Source organism: Podarcis vaucheri, assembly GCF_965113315.1.
Source record: "Podarcis vaucheri genome assembly, chromosome: 13".
Classification (NCBI taxonomy): domain Eukaryota; kingdom Metazoa; phylum Chordata; class Lepidosauria; order Squamata; family Lacertidae; genus Podarcis; species Podarcis vaucheri.
Window position 1 is genome coordinate 34,293,715 of NC_138751.1, and position 23,977 is coordinate 34,317,691.

At 43.0% G+C, this 23,977-nt stretch overlaps 2 protein-coding genes across 7 annotated transcripts in view; one reads left to right on the forward strand and one right to left on the reverse strand.

Moving 5' to 3' along the window:
• The window catches only part of SNX11 (sorting nexin 11), a 30,482-nt gene extending 17,186 nt beyond the window's left edge, over nucleotides 1-13,296 (forward strand). Inside the window, exon 5 of the mRNA XM_082197413.1 lies at nucleotides 13,210-13,296. Within this exon, the coding sequence (XP_082053539.1) occupies nucleotides 13,210-13,231 (22 nt within the window). The 3' untranslated portion in view covers nucleotides 13,232-13,296. The remainder of the gene's footprint in view (nucleotides 1-13,209) is intronic.
• The window catches only part of SKAP1 (src kinase associated phosphoprotein 1), a 339,196-nt gene continuing 319,006 nt past the window's right edge, over nucleotides 3,788-23,977 (reverse strand). For all 6 annotated transcript variants that reach the window (XM_082197361.1, XM_082197363.1, XM_082197362.1 and 3 more), the window contains 2 exons: nucleotides 7,844-7,947; nucleotides 3,788-4,169 (listed from right to left, as the gene is read on the reverse strand). In XM_082197361.1, the coding sequence (XP_082053487.1) occupies nucleotides 7,849-7,947 (99 nt within the window). In that variant the 3' untranslated portion in view covers nucleotides 3,788-4,169; nucleotides 7,844-7,848. The remainder of the gene's footprint in view (nucleotides 4,170-7,843; nucleotides 7,948-23,977) is intronic.

Here is a 23,977-nt window from a genome sequence, read left to right on the forward strand (position 1 = left end):
TTCCAGAATATGTTGAAGCTGTAACAGTTACTCAAGTCTGAAATAACTTTTTTTGTAAATGTGGAGTTGTGGACACAGCTTATGACCACAGTAAAGCTAAGGATAACAGCAAATCAGAACACGTCCTGGCACAGTGCAATGTTTACTGGAGTATTAAACATAAACACTAAACATCTGCTTGGACTCTAAAAATGAATTCAGTACATAACAAAATAGATGAAATGGGAAACAATTGACCTTTTATATTGAATCACTCATAACTCTTTATTGAAATACTGAAAAAAAGGAGATTGGTTAATGGATTTTTGTTCATTGTTACTTATTCTCTCTCTCTAATTGCTGTCTGAAATAGTTGCATTCACAATGTAGCTAGCCTGAGTTCAGAAGATGTAATGTTCAAATAGGTTGAACATTCTACACATTCTGGTTTCTGAATGTTCCCATTCTTAATGCCCAATCTGTATCCATGTTATGGAAACCCTCTAAAAGCTTGACTATATTTCTATTTAAATCAATTGTTACGATTTCCCTCTCTCAAGGAACTCTGGGAAATGTAGTTCTGGGAGATTGTAAGGCTCTAAAACAGAATTATCAGTATCTTTCCAAAGTAAATTTCCCAGGCTACGTTGGCTAAGATCTTATAAGCCATTTAGTCCCCCTGCTTGATGCAAATAATCTAAAGCATTGCCAAGAGAGTGCTTGTGTTTATGTGAAATAAACGTACATTAAATTTCATATGTTGCAGTATACATGCCATCTTTGATGTGGATGTTATTGCACATCATATGAAGAGACTTTAAAGTCTGGGTAAGAAGAGGAATCTGTTTTCATGAACAGGATAGTGGGTTATTTTATGCATGTTTCAGCACCCTGGAGAGTTCCTGTTTCCTCCAGTTTCTCTACCAAACACTTGTCAAGAAGACCATGCCGTAATAACAACATGGCGCCCAGCCAAGGGCCCATGTAATCTAGCATTCTGTCTGCAAAGTGGACAAGTAGATGTCTCAGGGAAATTAAATGGGACATGATGGCAAAATGCACCACTTGTTTGTCCAAAGCAAGTTGTAATCAATGGTATACTATCAGGAGAAAGGTGGGATATAAATGCAATCAATCAATCAATCAATCAATCAATCTGTGAACATGGAACTTCAATCTACATCACTCACCATTCCATCATCCTGTGGACAGCATCTCATTTCTGCCTCCAAATGTGCAAAGAGTATTGGGTAGGAAACCATAACCACTGGGGTCCTAGTTAGTAGGATAGAAGTTCTTTCCCCCATTTTGCTAATTTCAGCCCCACACATCCTACAGCTAGAATCCTGAGACTTAAACATAAACACTAGAAAGGATGATGGCATGAAGAAGTTACTTTATATAAGATTTCTAGTAGATACATTCATTCATTCATTCATTCATTCATTCATTCATTCATTCAATATCCCATCTTTCCTCCAAGGAGCTCAAGGTGGTGTACAGCTTTCCTCCACCTCATTTTATCCTCACAACCACCCTGTGAGGCAGGCTAGGCTAGGACTGGCCCAAGGATACCTGGTGAGTTCCATGGCTGAGTGGGGATTTGAACCCAGACCTCCCAGGTCCTAGAGCAACACACTAACCACTACACCACACTGACATGTAGGTAGTCTAGTTCACATTACTCAAAGAATTGCATTCTGCATTTTCTAAAACTGAAATTTGGTAAAATGTCAGAATTTCTGAAAACTTGCAATTTTGCTTTCAAATATGACTTAGAAGGATTATTTTAAAATCTTAAACCTCACGTCCCATTGGTAGATTCTGGGAGAAATGTGAAGCTTGCCAGATTTATACCAAGGCAATCTGATGAATGGTAGCTCTGTGTGTGCATCTCATATCCCTATCTCCCTTTCCCTTATGCTACTAGCAAGTTACCCAGGCAGAATTGGAGGACTGAATGGGAATGTGGGAAGTGCACTCAGCACACCTATTTTGTGCCATGTCACTTCCACACATGTCCACTCTTGTTCAGACAATGATACAGGTGAAAAGGAATCCAAGCTCCTTTTAGCCCTATGTGTGTTGGCCGTGATCAAATGGGACTAGATTGCTCTCCTTGTTTCTTCCTCAGCCCACGAAAGCCAAGTGAAATTTAGTAACAGCGAATGTTGAAACAAAATCATTTGCAAAGTCCTACATGCAAATTCAAGTTAGAGGAATTTGCTTAAGTCGTTCCTCTTCCCCAGTTAGTTTCAGTTGAGCCATTTTGAAACCAAATGTAAGGCTGCAATTTTGCACACAGTTGGCCTACCAAGAATCTTATTTATTTCAGTGGATTTTAAGTAAGCTGTGTGCAGGTCGCAGCATAGGTTTTCATCCACGAAGCAGGTCCATTGGATTTGTCAACATGAAAGACTAAAACACTACCTTTTCCCATGTCATCCCTGGGGAGTGTGGGAGGGGAAGAACTCCAGGTTTGCTACCACTGAGAATTTAGATGTACCAGGTGAGCAGTTAACTACCGCCATCTTGTGGCTTCAATGACCTCTACACCTGAAATATGAAGAGAAACAGCTTTCCACTGGCTGGCATCACGGTGTGGCAGATGCTTTGCAGTCTCATAGCTCAGCTATGTCACACCCTTGAGGTGTAGTTTAATAAAACTCACACAACTAGATCCATTGTGTCAGATAGTGAGGGCTCTGCCACCTTTATCCCAGAGATCCAGGTGTAGGCAGGCGACCTTCCATGCACTTGTCCTGGGTGTGTTAGTTGCAACATTTATTCTGAGCCAGCAGCTCTCAAGGGTTTCAGATTGAGGTGTCTCCCAGCCCTACCAAGGGATGCCAGGAATTGACCCTGGAACCTTTAGCATGCAAAGCAGCACAAAGAATTCTCCTTTTCCACTAAGATCTGCAAGACACTCTCCATCCATAGGCAAAGGGCTCCCGTGCACATCAAGTTTGAAGTCCAACACTTATCACTCTAGAAAATAGGAATCGCCTGCAGTGGCATTTTACATTGCATTATTAAAGCTGAAGCAGATCAGTTTTGGGTTTCATCAGATTTTGGAGCAAAAAGCTAGATCTTGAACAAGATGGGGGCTAGGAGTTTGGTCTAAATACCTACCCATGAGTTGTAAATCAGATGGATTTCCCCCCCTTTATATAGTATTGCTATATTTATAGCTAGCCTGTCCAACTTGTGACCTATCCAGGTAGACAGCGAGCAGCCATGTATGACAGCCAAACAGGGGCTCAATAAACCTTTTGTCTTTGCTGCCTGCCTGGGACTTGAAGAAAACAGGTCAGTCAAGCAGCTTGCTGACAAGGCTGTGAGGTGTGTTCAGCTGGAATATACCAGCCTGTTCTATAGGACTATAGGTGAGTGTGTGTCTGCCAGATTTCTTATTAAAACACATTCCCACCTCTGATGCTGCAATAAATGAATAGCAACAAAAATGAAACATTTATTTCTTTTTTTACCAGTTGTCTTTCAATCTTTATGTTTCTCTTAATGTAAGTAGTAAGTATTTATTATAAGCATACTTAATATTTTAAGCATTAATAAAATCCAAATTACTCTGTTCTAAATGGAATCTCTTCTGCCTCCCTCATAACTTTTATCTGGGATTTGGGAGTTTTATTCTAATTATACTGTATTCTGTACTGCATGTTTTGGCCTTTGGCTAAAGCAATAAAACTTGACTAGCTGATAAACACACACACACACACACACACAGAGAGAGAGAGAGAGAGAGAGAGAGAGAGAGAGAGAGAGAGAGAAACCTCAGCACAATAAACACTTTCTAATCAGCAAATGACAGAAGTATTTATTCCGAAATATTGTCAACATATTTCCCCATTGAGTGTTCTGCAAAAGCAAGTACTGCCCCCACCATCATGTATGTGGAATGTCTGGCCACCTTCTGCAGAACAAGAGCATGTGCCAAGTGGGGGAAAAGTACTAGAGCAAAAGTCTCTAGAGTGTGAGGAACTCTATCTCAGAATGGAAAAGGCTGAAGGAACAACAGGAGAGGAGACTGTGATTCTGCAGCAGATTTAATGTGGGTTGAGGACATCTCGTGTGCACATATTTTTCTTAGGAATAGCAAAGAGGGGTTCTAGGAAGTGTTTCTGTTGCATCAACAATGCAAGGGACGGGAAGAGATGAGACCCAGGTTATCTAGGAAGGAACATAAAATAAATGTGAAGATGGTCATTTGGGAGGAAAAACTATGAAAATAGAATGATCAATAAGGTGGCCAACCCACAGCCCACATTCAGCCCAGGTTTTTTGTTGCTCCGCAAGACCCTCCCACTCCATTTTTTTTTTAATTGACAATATTTCGTCAGTCTTGATGTGGACCCCTCCGTTTGTGATGTCTGGTGACTCCTGTGCTCATTGTAAATCACTCAATCTCCACACAAAAGGTCCTGGACTTGCTGTTTTGTGTGTCTGAAACACAAACTTCAAAAATGGGTTTTCGCTCTAGGTAACTAACCCACTACATCCAGCCTTAGGGTGCTGGATGCCCCTCTGCTCTTGGTTCACAAAATAAGCCCCGCTTGGAAATTTCAAGTTCTACGAAGAAAGCCTCCAATTTCCTTCTGGAATGAAAAACCTACAGTGAATACAGGCAATCGCTTGCCACAAGGCACCAGCACAAGGAATGCTGAACAGTTTGCCCAGGGCTCATAAACGTTTAAAGGACCTATGTAGCTTAGTCCCAGACCTGGCATAATTTCCAACTCACCACTCTTGGCTGTTGGGAAACCAGCAGGGAGGGTAAATTAAGGAGTGTGCAAGTGACCTGAGCAGATCTGGCACATAGCCTGCTCACCTGCTTGCTGTAATCTCAGGACTCTGGATATCAGAGGAAAGTGTTACAGGTTTGAAGGTGCTAGAGTTTAAGGCTTGCAGTATTAAAAACAGGAAACAGCCAGACTCATGCACATTTAAGACAGATCCATGTGTGCATTTGAGCTGTGTACTAGGCACTTCAAATCCTTTAATTAGCATGTGCGGGAGTTAACTTCCTAAACTGTGTATTAGACACCTCGTGAGTTGAAATTAACACGTGTTAGAAAATAATTGAGTCAGGCTAATTTCCCTTTGAGGTGTTTGCCTAGGGTAATGAGTCATTCACACCACATGAGGATCAAAGGCAGTGGGACTTCTGCCTGTATTAAAAGAGACCAGCGTGAAGCTGGGGTGTGACTTGAGGGAGCAAGGCAAGCTGCAGGGCAAGGATGCTGATGTGCCTATGGAGGAAGCAGGACCCACTTGTATATATGTTGTATATAAACCATGTATCATAAACCATATAACCATATAACCATAAAAGCAAAACGCAGACTCAGTAAAGAGCATCAGGAGCTACCTGGAATCTCACACTGGTGTAGAGATTGGGGGTGGCATGTGACACTAGATGAAGGATCCAGCTTGTGACAGAGTAGTGGGCTTTTGCTTGAGCAAATCTGGTACCCAGGTCCAAGCAAACATGGAGCTAGCCTTGCAGTTAATTAAACAGTGGTGGCCAATTTATTGGACTAGGGCACCCAAGCAAAGTCCAAAGTATTTCATAATTCCACTGCAGCATACACTGCACCCCATTCACATGCCTTGAGGTGGCCTTGCCTCTAAGTGTGGGGAGCAGGCAGGAAATCAGACCTGACTCCATGCTACAGTCAGGCCAATGAGACTCAATTGCCTGTGCTACTTGTGGCACCCACGCTACAGATTGGTCACTAATTCAGTAAAATTTAAAATTGTATTTTGATATAGTTTGTTCTTCTACCTTGACTCCTACATCTTTTTAGCACCTTTGTCTAACCAGCTATTCCTCCCCTAGCCTTGCCTTGTATAAATGTGCTCCCTGCCAACACAGTATGACCTTATTGAATTCCACTTCACTCTTAACTCAAAATTCACCTAATGACTCTTAATGCTTTCTCCTAATGTGGAGACTTCCTGGCTTGCTCCAGCAGAAAGGAGAGGCCAGAAGATGGAGCCAGAGACAATATTCCTCCAGGTTTAATCCAGGCTTATGTAAAAAGACAATCAAGAAACATTGCGTGCAGTGCCTTTTTAACAAACTCTCTGTTAATGTTTCAGATACCCAGCCTGCTCTTGGGCTGGAGAATATCATCTACAATAATGAAAGGATATGCATCTCCCCACTCACTGTTCAATTTAAGCCACATCTTATCATAACACAGCCTCAGAATTTGTTTTTGCCAGGGTTCAGAGACCTGGAATATGTCATATATAATAGAGACAGGAGTGTCTCTGAGCATGGTTGAGATTTCTTTCCTTTGCTATCTGATATCGGGGGCTGTGGTTCCAGATCCGTGGGCAGCACTGCCAGACAGGGGTAACCCTCAACAACCAACAACTGCATGATCATTCTTGTAGTCCCATCCTAAAAACAACTGTCCCAAGACAAACCAGTGGTTCACAGAGCCACTTTCCCATTAGTAAACAGCAGATAAGACCTGAGTCATTACCAAGGTTTAACAAACATAGAAAGTAGTTTATATATTATGACAATTATATTGGGCCAGCTTATATGGCTGTGAGAATATGCTATCTTTTGGAGTTGCTCAATAGTTTTCATCAGGCAGAACAGAAAGGTGGCTGATTCTCAGTTAATTACCCAACAGTTCATCTCTGCCTAGACAAAACAATTATTTGCAAAGGGAAGTAAAATTGCTTTCTCTCTATAGTTGAGAATACACCATATAATACCTCTGCCTCTCATCAATGACTAGATCTTTAGGGATCTTCAGAACCAGATAAGTTATAGAATACAAATGAGCAATTGCTGAGCTTCCCTCCATTTTCTCTTTGCCAACTGTCCACCATTTTGGAGCATCCCTTCTTTCACCTTTTCCCCCAGCTGGTGCATTCCCTTCAACACATGTAACAGCACCACCTCCTGGTGGCTGATTAAAATCACACTATGTGTTTCAATTATCTTAAGTGCAGTTCAGTTAACTCCAAGGCACCTCTGAGGGAAGACTTATCAGCCAATGAAACATTCAAGCAAGCAGCTTTGAATGAAACATTGAAACATTGTTTGGCAAGCAGCTGAGGAATGCAAAAGGAAAGTTCCTTCAAAGTTTTTGACTTGCCATGAGAAAAGTCAGCCACTTCAGGTGATGAATTTCAGGTGCCATTAAGAGCAACGGAGTGAGGGCCAAACTACATGCTAAGTGCATATTTGAATTTGTCAGTGTCTTTAAGTAGCAGCTGCAGGTTCCCCTAATCTCAGTACTATAGCAGGAGTGATAGGTATTTAGTGGGGCGGGGGGGGGGGACAACATTTTTCTTTTTGGAACAAAAAGTAGTTTGTGAGGTGAGAAGAATTTTAACTGGAACTGCACTGCAGTGGAAAGGGTTAATCCACTCCTCAGCCTGTGCTGAGGCCCCGATTCAAATTGATCAAGGATGGGGGCTTACCTGCTATTTAAAAACACATGCCACACATTTATTATAATGTGTAGCTTGGTTCTGAGAGATAGACGTATCTGAGAACAGTTTTCTGGCAAGTTCTAGTGCAGGCATAGGCAAACTTAGCCCTCCAGATATTTTGGGATTACAACTCCCATGATCCCTAGCTAACAGGACCAGTGGTCAGGGATGATGGGAACTGTAGTCCCAAAACATCTGGAGGGCCAGGTTTGGCCATGCCTGTTCTAGTGCATCAACCCCACTGAAGTGAGTAGCAATTATTCAAGAGCATCATATGGTGACTGTAAAGCACCATACAGCAGAACTGTCCCATAGCAGGCGATTAAACCTGAAGGAGATCCGCCACAATCGTTGCCCAACGACACAAACTCAGCCTTGTCTTACCGCCATTCATCTTTCCACATCGTAGGCGGGCATAAGATACTCCTTTGGCACAATCCCCACCATGCTGTTCAGCTCTCCGACCCACCAGCCATACATGTTGTACTCCTGGAATTGAAGTAAGAACAGCATTAAGAGAAATAGCTGGATGAAGGGCCTTGATGTCATGGGCTTAGACTCCTGCCTCTGCCACAGAACTCGTAAGAACGTAAGGGCCTCCTGGGTCAGCCCAATGGCCCATCTAATCCAACATGGGAGCCACAAACACAAGCAGCCTGAAAGGTTACAGCAAGACTGCACTGATTGTAAAACATACACGTGCTCATCATTCTGGGTAGTGGTGGGATAAATTGCAACATACAGTGGTACCTCGGGTTAAGTACTTAATTCGTTCCGGAGGTCCGTTCTGAACATGAAACTGTTCTTAACCTGAAGCACCACTTTAGCTAATGGGGCCTCCTGCTGCTGCCACTCCACCGGAGACCAATTTCTGTTCTTATCCTGAAGCAAAGTTCTTAACCTGAAGCACTATTTCTGGGTTAGCGGAGTGTGTAACCTGAAACATATGTAACCTGAAGTGTATGTAACCCGAGGTACCACTGTACTCAGCATTAAGTGTCACTTGGTGTTGATAGAAAAGTTAAAGGGCTTAATGGATTGTGTCCAATGAGCACAGGATCACAGAATTGTAGAGTTGGAAGAGGGTCATCTGGCTTCCTCTTTACCAGGTTAGACATACCCAATTCCCTCAACCCTTCCTCATAAGGCTTGGTTTCCAGACCCCTGATAATCTTGGCTGCCTTCCTCTGCACACATTGTAGCTTGTTAATATCTTTCTTAAATTGTGGTGCCCACAACTGGGCGCAGTACTCCAGGTATGGTCTGAAAAGAGCAGGACTATTCCTTCCCATGATTGGGACACTATACTTCTGTACATGCATTTAAAATAGCAATATGAATTATTATTTCTCATTTAATATTTTTTTGAATTTTTAATTTGATGTAATTTTGGTTAGCTGCCTTGGACACTGTAGAAAGACAGGATATAATTAATTGCATTAAAACAATAAAAATACAACTGTCAAGGGTCTAACATATAAAATAAACCTGTTGGAATAAAGCAGCATTAAAACAAGAGTCCCAAATGCTTTGTATTTCTCCCTTCACAAATGCTGCACCAAATAAAACTACTTTTAACTTACCATAACACTTAAGAATACGATATTAATGTTCATAGATAAGATTCTCTGTACATATAAAGGTTTGGACTAGGCTTCTGCCTGATGCACCAGTTTTCTAATGGGAAAGGGTTGTGTTTGTTTTTGCATATTCTTCAAACTGTATCCTTCCGCCTGCAGCTTGAAGTGGAAGAGTTCAGAAAAATATCTACCACTTAACCCTGTTGATTGGTGTTGATTGTCCTTACAGAGCCTTCTGCTACAGCACCCAGAAGAACTGCAAGTTCTGGCAGAAGTTCTGTTTTGGCTGTGGAGAACCCAGGACTGTCAGCTCTCTGGCCAGTGAGTGGGGCCATAGAGTCTTTGCCCTTCCCTTAGTGGTGGAAAACATGATTCTAGCAGCTGTTGGCCCACCGGACAATGGGTGAGGCAGAATGTCCTACATTTTGCTCCTTAAATAGCTGCAGGGTTATGTGAAGCAAAAGTAAAGAAGAGTTCATCTGAGCACATTCAGAGTGCTTTATTCTCTAGAATAACCTCTCTCATGGACACATTAGGAGCAAGACGCTGCAAGCTGAAGGGTTTCCAGACAAGTGTCGCAGCATTCAGTATAAAGGCTATGGGTTGTTTCACACAAGTATGTTAATCACTTGTTGACTACGCAGCATCTAATGGCAACATGCATGGCGAATGAGCCATTATAGATTAATCACCGCAAACATCTTTCATATCACCTGATGTCAGTTCATGCACAATGCTTTTCAGCCCAGAGTCAGTTCACACATTCTGCTAAAATATCCAAGAACAGAGTAATGAAGTGATGTAGATGTGTGTGTGTGAACAAGCCCAAGGCACCAGGAAAAAACAGAGAAAGGGATACTGTGCCAGATGGATGTAAAAGGCGAAGACTGAGACCGGACCCACCTTCTTCCAAGCACTGCCTTGGCCTGAGCACTGTGAGGTATTTTAAAACAATTTCGGCTTTGATGGATTGCTGGGGAGCCAGCGATTGTTCATAATCAAAAAAGGAAGAATGGAATGCAAATGAGCACAAGCCGAGAACCATCGGCGCCGGGCGCTTTATTTCCCTGTGCTGTGCCAAAAAGAATTAAAACAACATTAAACTCCCAGCAATAATGTTTAAGCTCTCGTTTCCGAGTGCCAAATTGCACCGCTCTGGATCATACAGATGTTCGTTAATTATGCTAATTTTTATTAAACTATTAAAATGGAGGAAGTTGCACTGGCAGAGCCCCGGCCCGAGGTGAACCCTGCCTTGCGTCTGGAGGTGCTAATTTGCCAGCTTCCCTCCATAAGCTGCTGATGCCGGAGGTTTGGGCTTTGCTTAGCGAGGGGGAATTTTTTTGTATGGGGTGATGGAGAGGATGACTTCTTCAGCAGAAAATGTTGAAACAAATTCCAGTGAGTGCTAGACGCTAGACCCTCTGGACCTGCACATGTCCATTGATCCAGAGCAGGCTTGACCATGAGGACAGAGGAGGTAGCTGTCTGAGGTGGTTCAGTTCAAGAGAGGCTCCCCATGCCACACCCGCAATCCTGAGTCCAGGCTCTTAACCCTCCTTTTGTGGTAGCTGGCTCCCCATGCAGAGTTGCTCCAGGACCTGTGCACTGTAGATTAGAGTTAGCAGGGGACACCCCTGACTCATGCCAACAAGGGCAGCAAGAATGCTGAGTTTGTCCTACAGCAATCCAGCATTAATAGGGGCTTTTTAATTATTTTGCAGGCATGTTTCAGCACTGTAACATGTCTAAGCACTGTAACTTTGAGGTCAGCATCCCAAGCAGAGTTCAGTTTCAAAAATGATAGTGGATTTTGGAGTTCATTCCCAGCCCCTCTCCTGGGCCCAGGGTAAAAGTGTTATGTGCTTCAGGTTTCCTGCACCCCCTGATTCATAGGAGTACTGGTATGAAAGACAGGCACATTGAAGACTGCCTAAAATTGGTGTGCTGAGTAGTGAAATCAAATGGAGGCATGTAGTATCAAAAATTAGGAAAATCTGTAATGTTCTTGGCTTGAAGTCTCAACTGTGGCCTAGGGAATGGGATCACAGGATTTCACCTTACCTGTGCTGACTGCATGAACTGAAAGAGGTGTGTGTGTTATCCAAGATGTGTAAAAGGATCTCAAGAACAGAACATAAGCTTAGCGCAGGGGTGGCATCCCTGCCGATTAAAAAAGATGAAGCAAAAATATGCAAAGGAAGTAAAAATGAAATGCAAAATTTCTCTCCCCATCCCTTGGCTCCCAAATTTCTTGTCAGCAGCAAAGCTGAAACAGCTGCATGCGGATCAATCTTTCCTGGGCGTGGGGGTCCGTGGAGGGATTGCACATGCACAGACATAGAAGAATTTATGTTGCTGATGTACACCAACTAATGGGAAAACAATATCTAAACCTATGGGAAAGGACATATAAACCAAAATAGGATGCCGACAAGCAACAAGGGGGACATTTCTTGGCTACTCTCAGCCTTCTCATGCGGCTGCTTTACTGCTTTCCGACAGCGTCACGGGTGTCCTTTGCATGCCTCCTGTCTCGATGTCTGGACTCTCTCTACCGTGCCACAAGAAAATGCCTTAGCAAGCAGGTAGCGGCAGGGGGTAGGGGGAGTAAGACTGGGAGGAAACAGCAGGCAGCTCTCGTAAGCCGGAAAAGAGAATGAAGACCCCTGCTACAGAGCCGCTCGCTTTTAATTTCCATCTGCCCCCATCCCCACTGTTTCCCTATTTGTAGAGCGTTCTGCATGACAGCTCAGCAACTACCCAAGATGACCACTGATACGTCTTTGAGGGGCAAGGCAGAAACAGCCTCAGGGCTGCAGCGCTCTTTCGCTTTCTGTATAAAATATGTGTGCATGTATATTACTGGGGTGCAAATCTAATGGGAAGTTATCACCCACTGAGTTCTTTCTCGGTAAGCCCAGATGCAGCGGCTGGTTGCAGTTACTCAGTGGTCATAGGAATATAATGAATTTGCTTTATACTAAATCAGACCTTTGGTCTATTAAACCCAGTGCAATGTACTCTGACTGGTGACGGCTCTCTAGCAAAGGTCCTTCCCAGTCCTACTCTGGGAGGTTTTGTAACTGGAGATGCCTATGCCTTGGAACAAACTTGTTACTTTCTGCATGCACATGACATGTTCACCTGCTGAGCTAAACCAAGGTAAGACCTGCTGCTTGTTAAAAGCTAGTTTTAGATGTTATATATACCCCACATGCAGACAAGGAGAAGCCCCTTTATGTGTCGCAAATGCTTTATGCAGGAAGAGTGATGCTTAAAAGATCCTTACCAAATGCGTATCCCTAACCACAAATAGCAGGAGCATGCTTCTGATTCTGGCAGCAGCTTTCACAACTGCTACTCATGATGGGTGAAGTGCATTTAGTGAGTATTTTTAAATATTACTGTTCAGGATCTCATGTGCATTACATGTGCAGTATCTCTGTAAGTAAGCATTTCCTGCAGGCTGCTTGTCAGCGAGGCAACACTGAAACAGGTTGTCATTTGCAAATAATTAAGAGCAAAAATGAATTTGACTCAGTGTGTGTGTGTGTGTGTGTGTGTGTGTGTGTGTGTGTGTGTGTTTGCTCAAGCAAGTTCTCCTTGCTACAATTTATTTCCCAAAATGTGAATCTATATTCTCCTAATTATGGTTGCTCTGGGATTTAGAGCTAAGCTCTTGCAAAATTCATCCCACTTGCATGAGCTGCCAACAGCACTGACAGTGGAATAAGTGAGACAATTTGCAGAACTCTGAACTAAGCTGTTGACAGGAACAGCAAACTACAATATGGCCACAGATAAGATTGACAGGAGGAGGAAGGCTGGGCTGAATTCCTAGTCAATCATCAAAGAGGTTGGTTAATTTTTAGAAGCAAGAGGTGTTGGAATAAACACTCAAAGGAATTCCTTCCTTCTGTCCCAGAAGTGTATGCATTGGACATTCTGTGGTTACTCAAAGTATACAGGAACTACATGCTATGAGAGACATGGGGTTGCTATCCAAAATAGCAACCTGGTTTTGAGTTCTCCCCTTCCTCCTCCATAACTTGTAGTAAAACTAACAGCATGTTCTGATACCATCATCATGTTGCATTTTTCCTTGGCACTGACAACCAGTGATTTATCTCTATTGATTTATTGCAATTATTTATATCCTGCCTTCCAGGATGTGGCAAATCCTTCCATGATGTGAGGAATTTGATGTGAAGCAATGACGAGGAAACACGCAGCACGACATCAAGAAATTGGCTACGTTTTACTACACGTTACGGAGCAGGGAGAACTCAATACAGAACTTCTGCTCATCATGTACAGCTCTGCCCTCACTATGAATGGAAAGAATCACTACACATGCTCAGAGGCACTCTTTTTTTCATGTACTTAGTTTTCTCCAGAGCAGAGCCCTGGCACCAGGGCCGGCCCACACATGAGGCAAGGTGCAGTGACGGCCCACTGGGGCAGCAGATCCCAATGTTGATCTCCCCCTCACACCTTTGTTCCTGATGTAGATCTTCCCTCATCCCTTCTTCCCTAGTGGGAAACGGGTGCTATTTTGGGGTCTGCTTCAGGTGCCAAAATGTCATGGGCTGGCCCTGCTTGGCACAGAAAACAGATTCTGGCTCCTGACTAAGCCTCAGGGTTTGGAGGCAAACTCTTTTCTCTATAGTGAGACATTACCTGTTCTAAAACAAAAGGCTGGCTCCACACCCCACCTTGCCAACGCTGATCTAGCAATATTTACTCCTCAACCCCAACTTAGCTCTAGTTACAGTCCAAGTGCCTCGTAAACAACCCCGATCCTACTTTGGCGATGTAGTTAATCAGCCCCAGTCGCTCACAGAAGATCAATGGCGGGATGATGGATGCCCGAGGAGAAAAGCCAAAATCAATCACAGGCTTATCGGTATATGATTGCTTGGCCCCATTATTAGTGCCGGAGCATCATACATTATTGTTAGTAAAATGGAGGCCTCTAATTCATAGGTGAGCTGTGTCACGCATTATTGGAGGGTCGCTTGACATGGGAGGGTTTTATATTGGGTTGCTGCAGACATCTGTTTACCTCAAAAACTGGCCCAGGGCTGAAAGCTGGCTCAGAACAAAATTTAGGGCTTAACACTGGAAAGGAAGAAACCTGAGCACATTGGCCAGTTTTTGAGAATGAAAGCGAGGTGCTAGGGTCTGTATGTCCCCCAGGAAGCTGCAGTGACAGCTCAAGACGTTTCTCCTGTGCTCATGTGCAGCTCTCCCCCCCCGCCCCCGTCATTTCAAAGGGGCTTGCATAGAGAAACTTCCCTGTAGGTAGTGCTCTATGAATGAGACCTCTCTGTCTCTTTAGTGCCCAAAACCTATTTTCTGAGATGACAGCCTACGTTGCCTCATGGTCAGGCAGAAAGTCATGACGTGGCCTCTGCCATGGAAGTCTAGCCTTCTTAATCCTAGATATCGGGGTCAGGAACGGGCCCCATCTCTTCATAGGAGCTTGTATTTTCCTTCCATTTCCTCCAGGATATCAGGAACTCCTGCAACTAGGAAAGGAGTTGCTTTTGTCTACTCCCAAGAGGAGAAGAGTGTGGAACCTCACAGTATGGAGATGGGGTGTGGGAGGAAGAGAGAAGATCTGGGAAATTACAGAGTGGCCAGTCTGACTTTGATACCTTGGAACACACTAGAACAGAGGAAAAAGGAGTCAGTTTATAATCATCTGTGTAACAATGTAGTGATAAGTGATTTTAATTGGGTTATAAGCTTAGTAGATTGTGGGAATGTAGTGGACATAATTTATCTTTATCTCAGCATAGCATTTGATAAAGTTCCCCATGATATTTGGTTAGCAAACTGGTTAAATGCAGGGTATACAATAATCCCATCAGGTGGATCCAGAGCAGGAAAAATCGAGCATGTTCATCAATGGTTTCTCATCAACCTGGGTCATGTTTTTGAGCATGGTACCGCAAGTATCTGAGCACAAGCACACTATTCCTTCCTGTGGTTTCCAGCAACTGATATTCAGAAGCATTTGCTGCCTCTGACTGTGAAGGCAGAACATAGCCATTGGGGCTAGTAATCACCTTTACAGAATAACTGGGCACAGTACTGCAGATAAGGTCTGACCAGTGCAGGATAAAATGATTTTTTTTAAAAGACTTGGAAACTATGGTGCTACTAATGCAGCCTAAAATTGTATTATCTTTTTTTTTTGGCAGCTCCACACTGCTGATCCATGTTCAGCTTGTGATTGATTATAATTCTGAGATCTAATCAAATCTTTATTATTATGGTCAATGACCAGATCCTGAAATCCTTTTTGTATGCTGCCAAGCCAGATGTCCCCCATACTATCCTTGTGCATTTGATTTTTAAAAAAATTGTCTATATTGAATTTCCTTTTGTTAGTTTCAGCCCAGTTTTCCATTGGCACCACACTTTAGAAAGGATGCAGACAAACCTGAATAGGTTCAGAAGAGGGCAAAAGTTGTACAATGAAAGGTCGAGGGAACTGGGTGTGATTAGCCAGGTGAAGAGAAGACTGAAGGCAGATATGAGAATAAACTTCAAATCTCTGAAGGGTTCTCTTATAGAACAGGGTACTTATTTTCCGCTGCCCCAGTGGGCAGGACTAGTTCTAATGGGCTTACATTACAGATGGTAGATTTCAGTTAAACATTAGGAGAAACCTCTCAACAATAAGCACAGATAAATGAAGACTGGGAATCCAAGGGACCTAATGAGACCCTCAAGACTTTTCTATCTGTTCCTTGGGACTTTTCCTAGGTCACACCTCTTAAAGGCTCTGCTCTGCTGGAGTGTGTTTTCCCTTCAGACCAGTGTGTCTGATAGACTACAATATGGATATGCAGCAGCTCTGAGAGCTTTAAAGGAGGCAGAGGGACATGATTGGTTTTCTGGCATTACCTGATTCCATGGACCAGGAATGTGTTATTTGCATCTTGTGTGGAATTGTCTGACGTTCCTCCCTCTGAACAGCTGTATGGGTGATGCATTCCTGTTCTAATTGGTGCTTGAACGAGTGCTTAATTTCTGACTATATGTGATTATTTCTCACAAACACCTGTATCTCAGAGTGAATTCAGTTGTTTTAACTTCTAAGTGCTGAAGACCAGTTGTGAAGTGCTGGTGGACAAAACACGTTCTATAAACTAACACTGGACATATCTGGAGAGTGCTTAGTTCAATATGGGCACTTCACATCAGAGTTGTGATTAGACAGTTGGCAGGCACAAGTGTCACTGATCATACCTTTTCCTATGGATACAAAAACAATTCAATGGCATATAGATTCCCCCAAGGATTCATACCATGAATGTTATATCTAGTCATAACATTAATGTCATAACAGGAGTGTATGGAGTGTTAGGGGAGGGTACTGCTTCTGGTGGGGGACATATTGTGCTCCTTCTGGGGTAATTTATCCACCTTTGGTCCCCACCTTGCACTCAGCTCCCACCTGTGGCTCCTAGAAGCTGTCAGCATGTGACAGAGCCAGGGAATGGCTTTGACTAGCCAGCTAAACCAGGTGAGGGTAGCTGAAGGGACTCAAACCCTCGATGGTTAGGGACTTTCCCTGCATGCAAAGCCAGGCTCCGGGGAATTGAGTGGATAAGCTGTTACTAGATTTATCTGCCAGGAGAAGAAACAAGAATAAAGTATAAATTACTGACAAATGCCAAGGAAAGAGGTGGATTCTCCTTACCAGATCTGAGATTATATTATGAGGCGTCTTATCTTTGCTGGTTAAAGGAATGGATATCGCTGAAAAACAGTTCCATATTAGATCTTGAAAGTCATGATAACAGATTTGGCTGGCATGCCTATTTGTGGCATGACATAAAGCTTTTCTGAATCACGTTATAAGGAAACCGGTGTATGAAGTATGGGACAAATATAAAAAATTATTGGAACACAAAACACCATGGTGGCTCTCCCCACTTGAAACAATATTGGTGAAAAAAAGGAATATGAGAAATGATTGGGCAACATATAAAGAATTATTAATAGAAGTAGATCAATATTTAAAAATAAGGAGGTTCAAAGATATGAGAATTAGTAACTGACTGGTTGCAATCAGTGGTGTAGCTAGCTGCTTGCATGCCTGGTGCGGTGGTGTGTGTGTCCTGCAGCCAGGGGCAGCACGATCTGCGCTGATGGGGGCAGTGTGACCCACGCCGATGGGGGTGGGGCCAGCCTCTCCGATGCTTGGAGCCTCTCTGCCGCCTCCCCCTCAGCTGTAGGGCAGCTGAGGGAGAGGCAGTAGGCAGACGCAAGTCCCACATTGCCATTTCAGGCAGTGCAGAACCTGCAGGCGCCTAAGCCACCACGTCACTCCTAAAAAGTTTTGTGAGCCCTTTTTTTAAAAAAAAAAACCCTCATTTTATCAACCCCCCCCTCAGTGATGACACCCAGAGAGGACTGCACCCCCTTCCTCCGCCACTGGTTGCAATATCACCAGCTTAATGAACTGTTTAAGTTGGACAAAAAGAAGGGTTTTCTAAATATACATATACATATATATATATATATCACATGTGGTGGTCATGTAAGATGATAAAAGACTTCTGGGAAATGATATGTAATGAATTGGGAGGGAAATGTTGAAAATAACTTTTCCTAAGAAACCAGAAGATTTTCTCTTAGGTATTATAGGTCCAGAGATTCCGAAGGACCAGATGAAGCTATTCATGTACGTGGCTACAGCTGCCTGGACTCTGTTAGCCCAGAAATGGAAAGATGGTACAACTCTGACCAAGGAAGTGGCAGATAAAACTGATGAACTATGCCAAGATGGCAAAACTTACAGGAAGAATTAGAAACCAGGAAGAGGCGGACTTTAATAAAGGATGGGGAAAGTCTACAATCTACTTGAAAAACGATTGTAAACAATTACACACTTTGGTAGGAATGACAGAAAACTTGTGGTAAAAATCTGAACTATGGAATGATAGGGGATTTATAAGAACGGATTTATCAAAGAGATGCAGAGGGGGAAATCACAATATTAAGATCGACAATGGGGCAGGGAGGGAAGTCAAAGGGGATTTCATGTTTATCTTCTTATTTTGCTTGTATATGTAAAATAGAAAATGCAAAATCAAAATAAATAAATAAATAAATAAATAAGAAAGTAAGTTCAGGCGAGTAGCCTTTTCTCTCTTGGTAAAGGTGGCATACTTCAATTGCCTTTCATAAATCCTCTGCCCACACCTTTAACCACATTCCGGTTTGCTGCCTTTCTTTCTTTCCATGTGCTTACATTCACCACTCCTCCTCCTAGGCTGGTTCTTTACGTATTCAAACGCTTCTTCCCATAAATCACAATTAGTATGAATTATTAAATCTACACAACATGCACAACCATCCCATATTACTTCTTTGCTATTAATATAATCAGAACGCTGCAAAACTCCCACAAGGAACTTCATGGGATAGAGGCAAAAAAAGTGTGCAGTTAATTTCCAGGAGGAGGCAGGACAATTTGGGGATGAACACTGGAAGCAGAGATGTCTTGTAATAAGGTAAGCCTTCCTCAGATGCCTGGTTTTGGCAGCTCCCATTCATTTCAATCAGGCATGTACAGGACAGCTTCCCAACGGGTTATGCCCTTGTTTATTATGAGTGCAAGGGCATGCCAGTTAGATTTCCCACATCAGGCATCAAAAGATGGTGGACTCACTCATGGAAGGAAGAGAAAGAGTGCACAATAATGTCTGACTTTGATTGTTTTCTTAAGTTATCAAAAGCTCCCCCTCTCTTTAGGTACCTAAATAAAAGCAAAAGGACCCCTGACCGTTAGGTCCAGTCGCGGACGACTCTGGGGTTGCGGTGCTCATCTTGCTTTACTGGTACAGCTTCTGGGTCATGTGGCCAGCATGACTAAGCCGCTTCTGGCGAACCAGAGCAGCGCACAGAAATGCCGTTTACGCCACCCATGTCCCTGGTACCTAAATACGGGCACCCTAATGCCTCAATATGCTCTTGATAGGGGCTTGTGGCACTTAGTTGTAATCTCAGAGGTGAGAGAGGTGAGATACACCAATGCAAGAGGAATTGTATTTCGTAGGGAATGCATCCTAATGTTGAGGGGGAAATTTAACATAATAAAATTTAAGACTTAAATCTTGATGAACTTTAAGGTAAAAAAGTTTGGTATCAACTTGTCAAATTTACCACTTTTTTACCAACTTGTTCAGCTTTTCACAAAATTCCTTAAAGCCAACAGCATCAACAAATAAAATAAAAATTAAAAAAATCATTTGTTTTTGTAACGATGCTTCAATTAAGAGAATTCTGCTCCCCTACCAAAGTGTAAAAGTGCTAGTATATTTGCCTTGGTTTCCTGCAGACAAGTGCATTATTTAAAAACAAGGAGGTCCCCCTGCCCTTTTCCCATTTCCTTGAACTTCTATTTGGAGGAAGAATCTTGTGCAACTGAAATAAACTTGTATGCTGGATTGGGATCGGTGGTTTGTCCTAGCACTTTGTATTATTTTACTTACCTTGGGAATTAAAAAAAAATAACAATGGGTGTCCAGGTTAGATGCCCCCCTGTTTTTTATTATGTTGAAGACAGTGTGCACCCCCATATCTAAGCTGGCGGGGTTGGGGCGCTCCTGATATAAGATCTCCCCCCCCCTTGCTTTGGGAGAGTGACAGACTTGATGACCTTCTGGTCCTTCCCAGTTAAAAGAATTCCATGATTACATATTAGTTCTTCTTATGTTTGCAAAGTGCTTTACAATCCTAATACCATTTATCCTCCACCCACCCCATAAAAAAAAGCATCCAAGTTCAGAGACAATAGCTTGGTTACAGCATTTCTCACCCTCTTCCTCCCCCTTCCACAATCACCCCAAGCCAATGGGATCGCAAAAATCACGTGGTGCTGCCATATTAATATTTATTCCATAAAAGCGTGGCGGCTCCTTACCACTCCGCTGCGCCGCTCTGACCGCAGTGCCAACCCTCAGGCACCGCAACACAATTTGGAAACAATGTGACGGAAATGTTTAATCTGTGCAGCCCATCTGTGCTGCGTATTTCTCCACATCTCCCCGAGAGAGGCGCCTTTGAATCTCCACACTGCCTTTAATATTCTCCTAAATCATTCCCCCCACTGCACTTCAAGGGCCATTGCTACAGTTTCACAGGTTCATCGAAAGTGCACCAGGGAGGGAGGGGGGATGTTCCAGGGGGGGTGGAGGAGGGGGGGAAGCAGGGGTAACAGGGCATTTGTTACTTGAGATTTTTTTATTTCATTTTATACTAATTTCCAGGGATTACTCTTGCTCGTGCCCTTTGCAAAGAGGCAGGGGGTGGGGGGAAACACACCCCAAATAAAGACATCAGGCAGCTGGCATGAGTAAGGTTGCTTTTAAAGAAAGCTGGTTGAAACAGAGGGAAACATTATTCCCTAAGAGTCCAGCTCTAATCAGCTTTCTAATTTCAGGCCATGGGGCAACTATCTGTCCTATGAACTTCAGTGGGGATGCCTATGATGAACTGATTTCGCAGGTCCCATTAAGTATATGAAGAAAATCACTTTGTTTGTCATTCTGAGATTTGGAGGTCCGTGGCCCCATAGCTGTCTAGGGCAGCCACTACTGGAGCAACTTGTTCATGTAAGCCACCAGACCAATACAAGCCTCATAGGTGCCCATGTGCCAAACCAGCACAGAGGTCTGCTACACTGGGTATGCATAGGCCGATTGTTTAGGACACAACAGCATTCGTCCAGCAGCACAGTACAGTGGTACCTTGGTTTACAAACTTAATCCGTTCCAGAAGTCTGTTCTTAAGCCAAAGTGTTCTTAAACCAAGGCGTGCTTTCCCATAGCAGCGGGGGACTCAACTTAAAAATGGAACACACTCAACAGGAAATGAAACATGTTCTTATTCCAAGGCAAAGTTCACAAACCAAAACACCTACTTCTGGGTTTGCAGCGTTCTTAATCCAAGTTCTTAAACCAAGGTACCACTGTAATGCATGTGTGATCTCCTGCATCATTTTACAGTGAGGCTCAGAGCTTGCACACTGTCTACTTTTCAACCTCAGATCCAGTAGAACATCCACAGTCACCTGCTATTCCATACTTCCATGAACTGGGTTACTAAAGTACAAAAGCAGCTGGTTGGTGTGTCACCTTAGATATGCTGCGCATGCCACTTAGATGGTCCTGGTTGCTGCCACCTCTGTGGTTGCTCCCATGCCACATCAGGAGTATTTAGAGCTTCTCATCTGATTAGGATTTCTTTGTGTGTTACCAGATAGGAGTGCTCTCCAGAATAAAACACAGATCAAAATGCAGCTATTCTTCAGTTTTGGCACTTCTCTGAATTTTGTAAGGTAGTTTTTGGCTCAAAAAACCCCCTAACACAATGCATATAGAAAAATGCATATCGCAGTTAAAAGTCTGTACAAAAATGCATGTGTTAGGGTGGAATTCACACAATAATATACATTATGCAGTAAAATGCATACAAAAATGTGTTTAAAATAATGCAAATTTTCATGCCTTTAAAAAAACACCAGCTGATTGATGCAGAATAGTTATGTATTGACATACTAAATTGATATGGACTGGAAATATGCTGAACGGCATTTCCTACAACCCAGTAACAAACTGCAGTAAAAAGATGGATTTCCTCCACCTTTCAGAGACATGAGTATGGTCATGGAAAAAAGCAGAGAACATGTATGTACAATGTGGGCACTTCCTGTGTATCTCTTTGGCATATGCAGGAAAAAATCAAGATGACTTTCAGAAATCATGCTGAAATTCACAGACTAGACAGAACAATCTTTTAGGGTGCAGGCCAGTATATTTTTAGTCCATTGCGAGGATGTGAACTCTTGAGTGGGAATTTTTAATGGACCAATCTTGTGGAAGTTATCCAGTCTCCTAACAAGAGTGGAAAAGCAGTAAGTTTTATTTGTCTTGCTTTCAGTGCATGCATATTTATTTCTAGACCAAGGGAATGGTCAAATCCAATAAAGCCCCAACTCTCAAGCCACATGGATCTGGGCCTGGGCAGTAACTAGGTGGAAGACCGTGCGGGATTCCTTCCTACGCTACTCTGAACTCCTTGGAGGAAATGTGGACCCCAAGTGATAATAAAAATAATAAATTTCTATATATAACTGCCCTCACCTAACCTTTAGAAGCAGAGAATATTGCAACATATAAAGTGTAGACATAATAATATTATATTAAATTATAGCTTTGGAAGTAGTATTGTATAATATGTCTATAAAAGCACACCTTTGAAATGTACTGCTAAAATAAACCTTACTAATTTTTTGCCCAACTTTCATTACTGTCAGAGGTTGCACAGGCTTTGGTGAATTTGGTGTAGTATTTAGCTGAAAGTTTTACTGATGGGAATGAATGTATATATAGAGAGAGCGCTAGTCCAAATTTCAGCTTCCCAGATTATAAAATTTGGATTTGCATTTTTGCTTCTGTGGTGAGACACTAAATAGTTTTGACATCCTAAAATCCAGATTTCATCCACGAGATGCTGTCTGCTGTCTTTATAAGTCTTGCTTGGTTGGAATCAATTTTTCTAAGCTCAAGTTCAAATTGGACAGTTTCTCATTGCTTGAAGTTGTCTGCACTTTCAGTTTCTACCAATATCTGTGTCAGAGCTGATCAAAAAGTATGTGCGCAGCAACCCAGAATTAGACAAAATATGAATCTATGAGCAGCCATGCACCTCAAAACTCCTGTGGTGTCCAGGATGCCCTTGATTTGAACATAAAATTTAGCTTGTCCTTTGCAATCTTCCTATTTTTACTAGGTGCTCACTTTCAGCTGGATTTTGCCCACACCTATATCTGATGGCTGCTGAGAAACGCTGTAGAAACTATTAAACACTGCAAGACGTGGCTACCCTCTTCTTTTAGGGAAGTGCACATTTGTTAGGAAGTACTCATTTCCCTGGAACATTCCTGCTGTATAGAGTGACCATCCTGAGGTTCTCAACGCCCCATAGAATAGACACTCCTACAAACTCCAAAGATTAGGACTCCCCAATCCCACACCAAGACCCACAACGTCCCACAAAACCACTGCTAATTTATGTCACATTGTCTGTGTAATGCATTGTATTCCTTATTTAACAATCTGTACTTGACATGGAGGATCAGATGCACCCATTTCCTTGTTGAATTTATGTGTTTCTCTCTCTCTCATTCATACACATACATTCATACACTTAACCGTCCCTGCCTTGCCATTCATGGGGTTCAGGTGGAGAATTGTGGGGGTACTATGAGCAGTATAGCTTTTATTAACGGCAGTGCTGCTCCCAGGTTTGTGTGGGCATGAGGCTTTCCTCACCTTGAGCTAAAGCTTTCTGCACCTATCCCTCTCTCCTGCAAGCTTTAATCCAGTCCCCACTGCCCTCCTGCACACCAGCAGGACAGCAAGGATTAGGATTCAGAATTGTGCCCTGCCCGAGTCTCTTCTTGAAGATACGTTCAAATATCCATGAGAATTCCAGGCAGCTGCCTGATCTCGGTAGATACTGGTACAGGCTAAGACAACTTGCTTTCCTGCTTTTGGGGTGGTGGTGAGGTCCCGGGGGCGGGGAGGGGGAGCATGCTGGGGTAAATGCACTTTGAGAGCTTTGATCCCTCATTTCGAAATCCAATGGGGTCAAAAAAGGTACATTGTATACCTTCAAAAGGAACGAATGAATCATGGTAAGAGCTGTGATTGTTTCAGCAAACCCTGTTCATGTCTCTCTCTGTGTGTGTGTGTGTGTGTTGAGGGAAGGAGGAGGGGAGCTGGACGCATTCTGGTTTGCCAAGATTTTCAGGCCGGTGCTGTTCGTTACATCATCTGTTCAACAGAGGTGTTGCTATAGCAGCTGCTTATAGCTTCATTTCCTGGATACCCCCCCAGGGGGGTGTC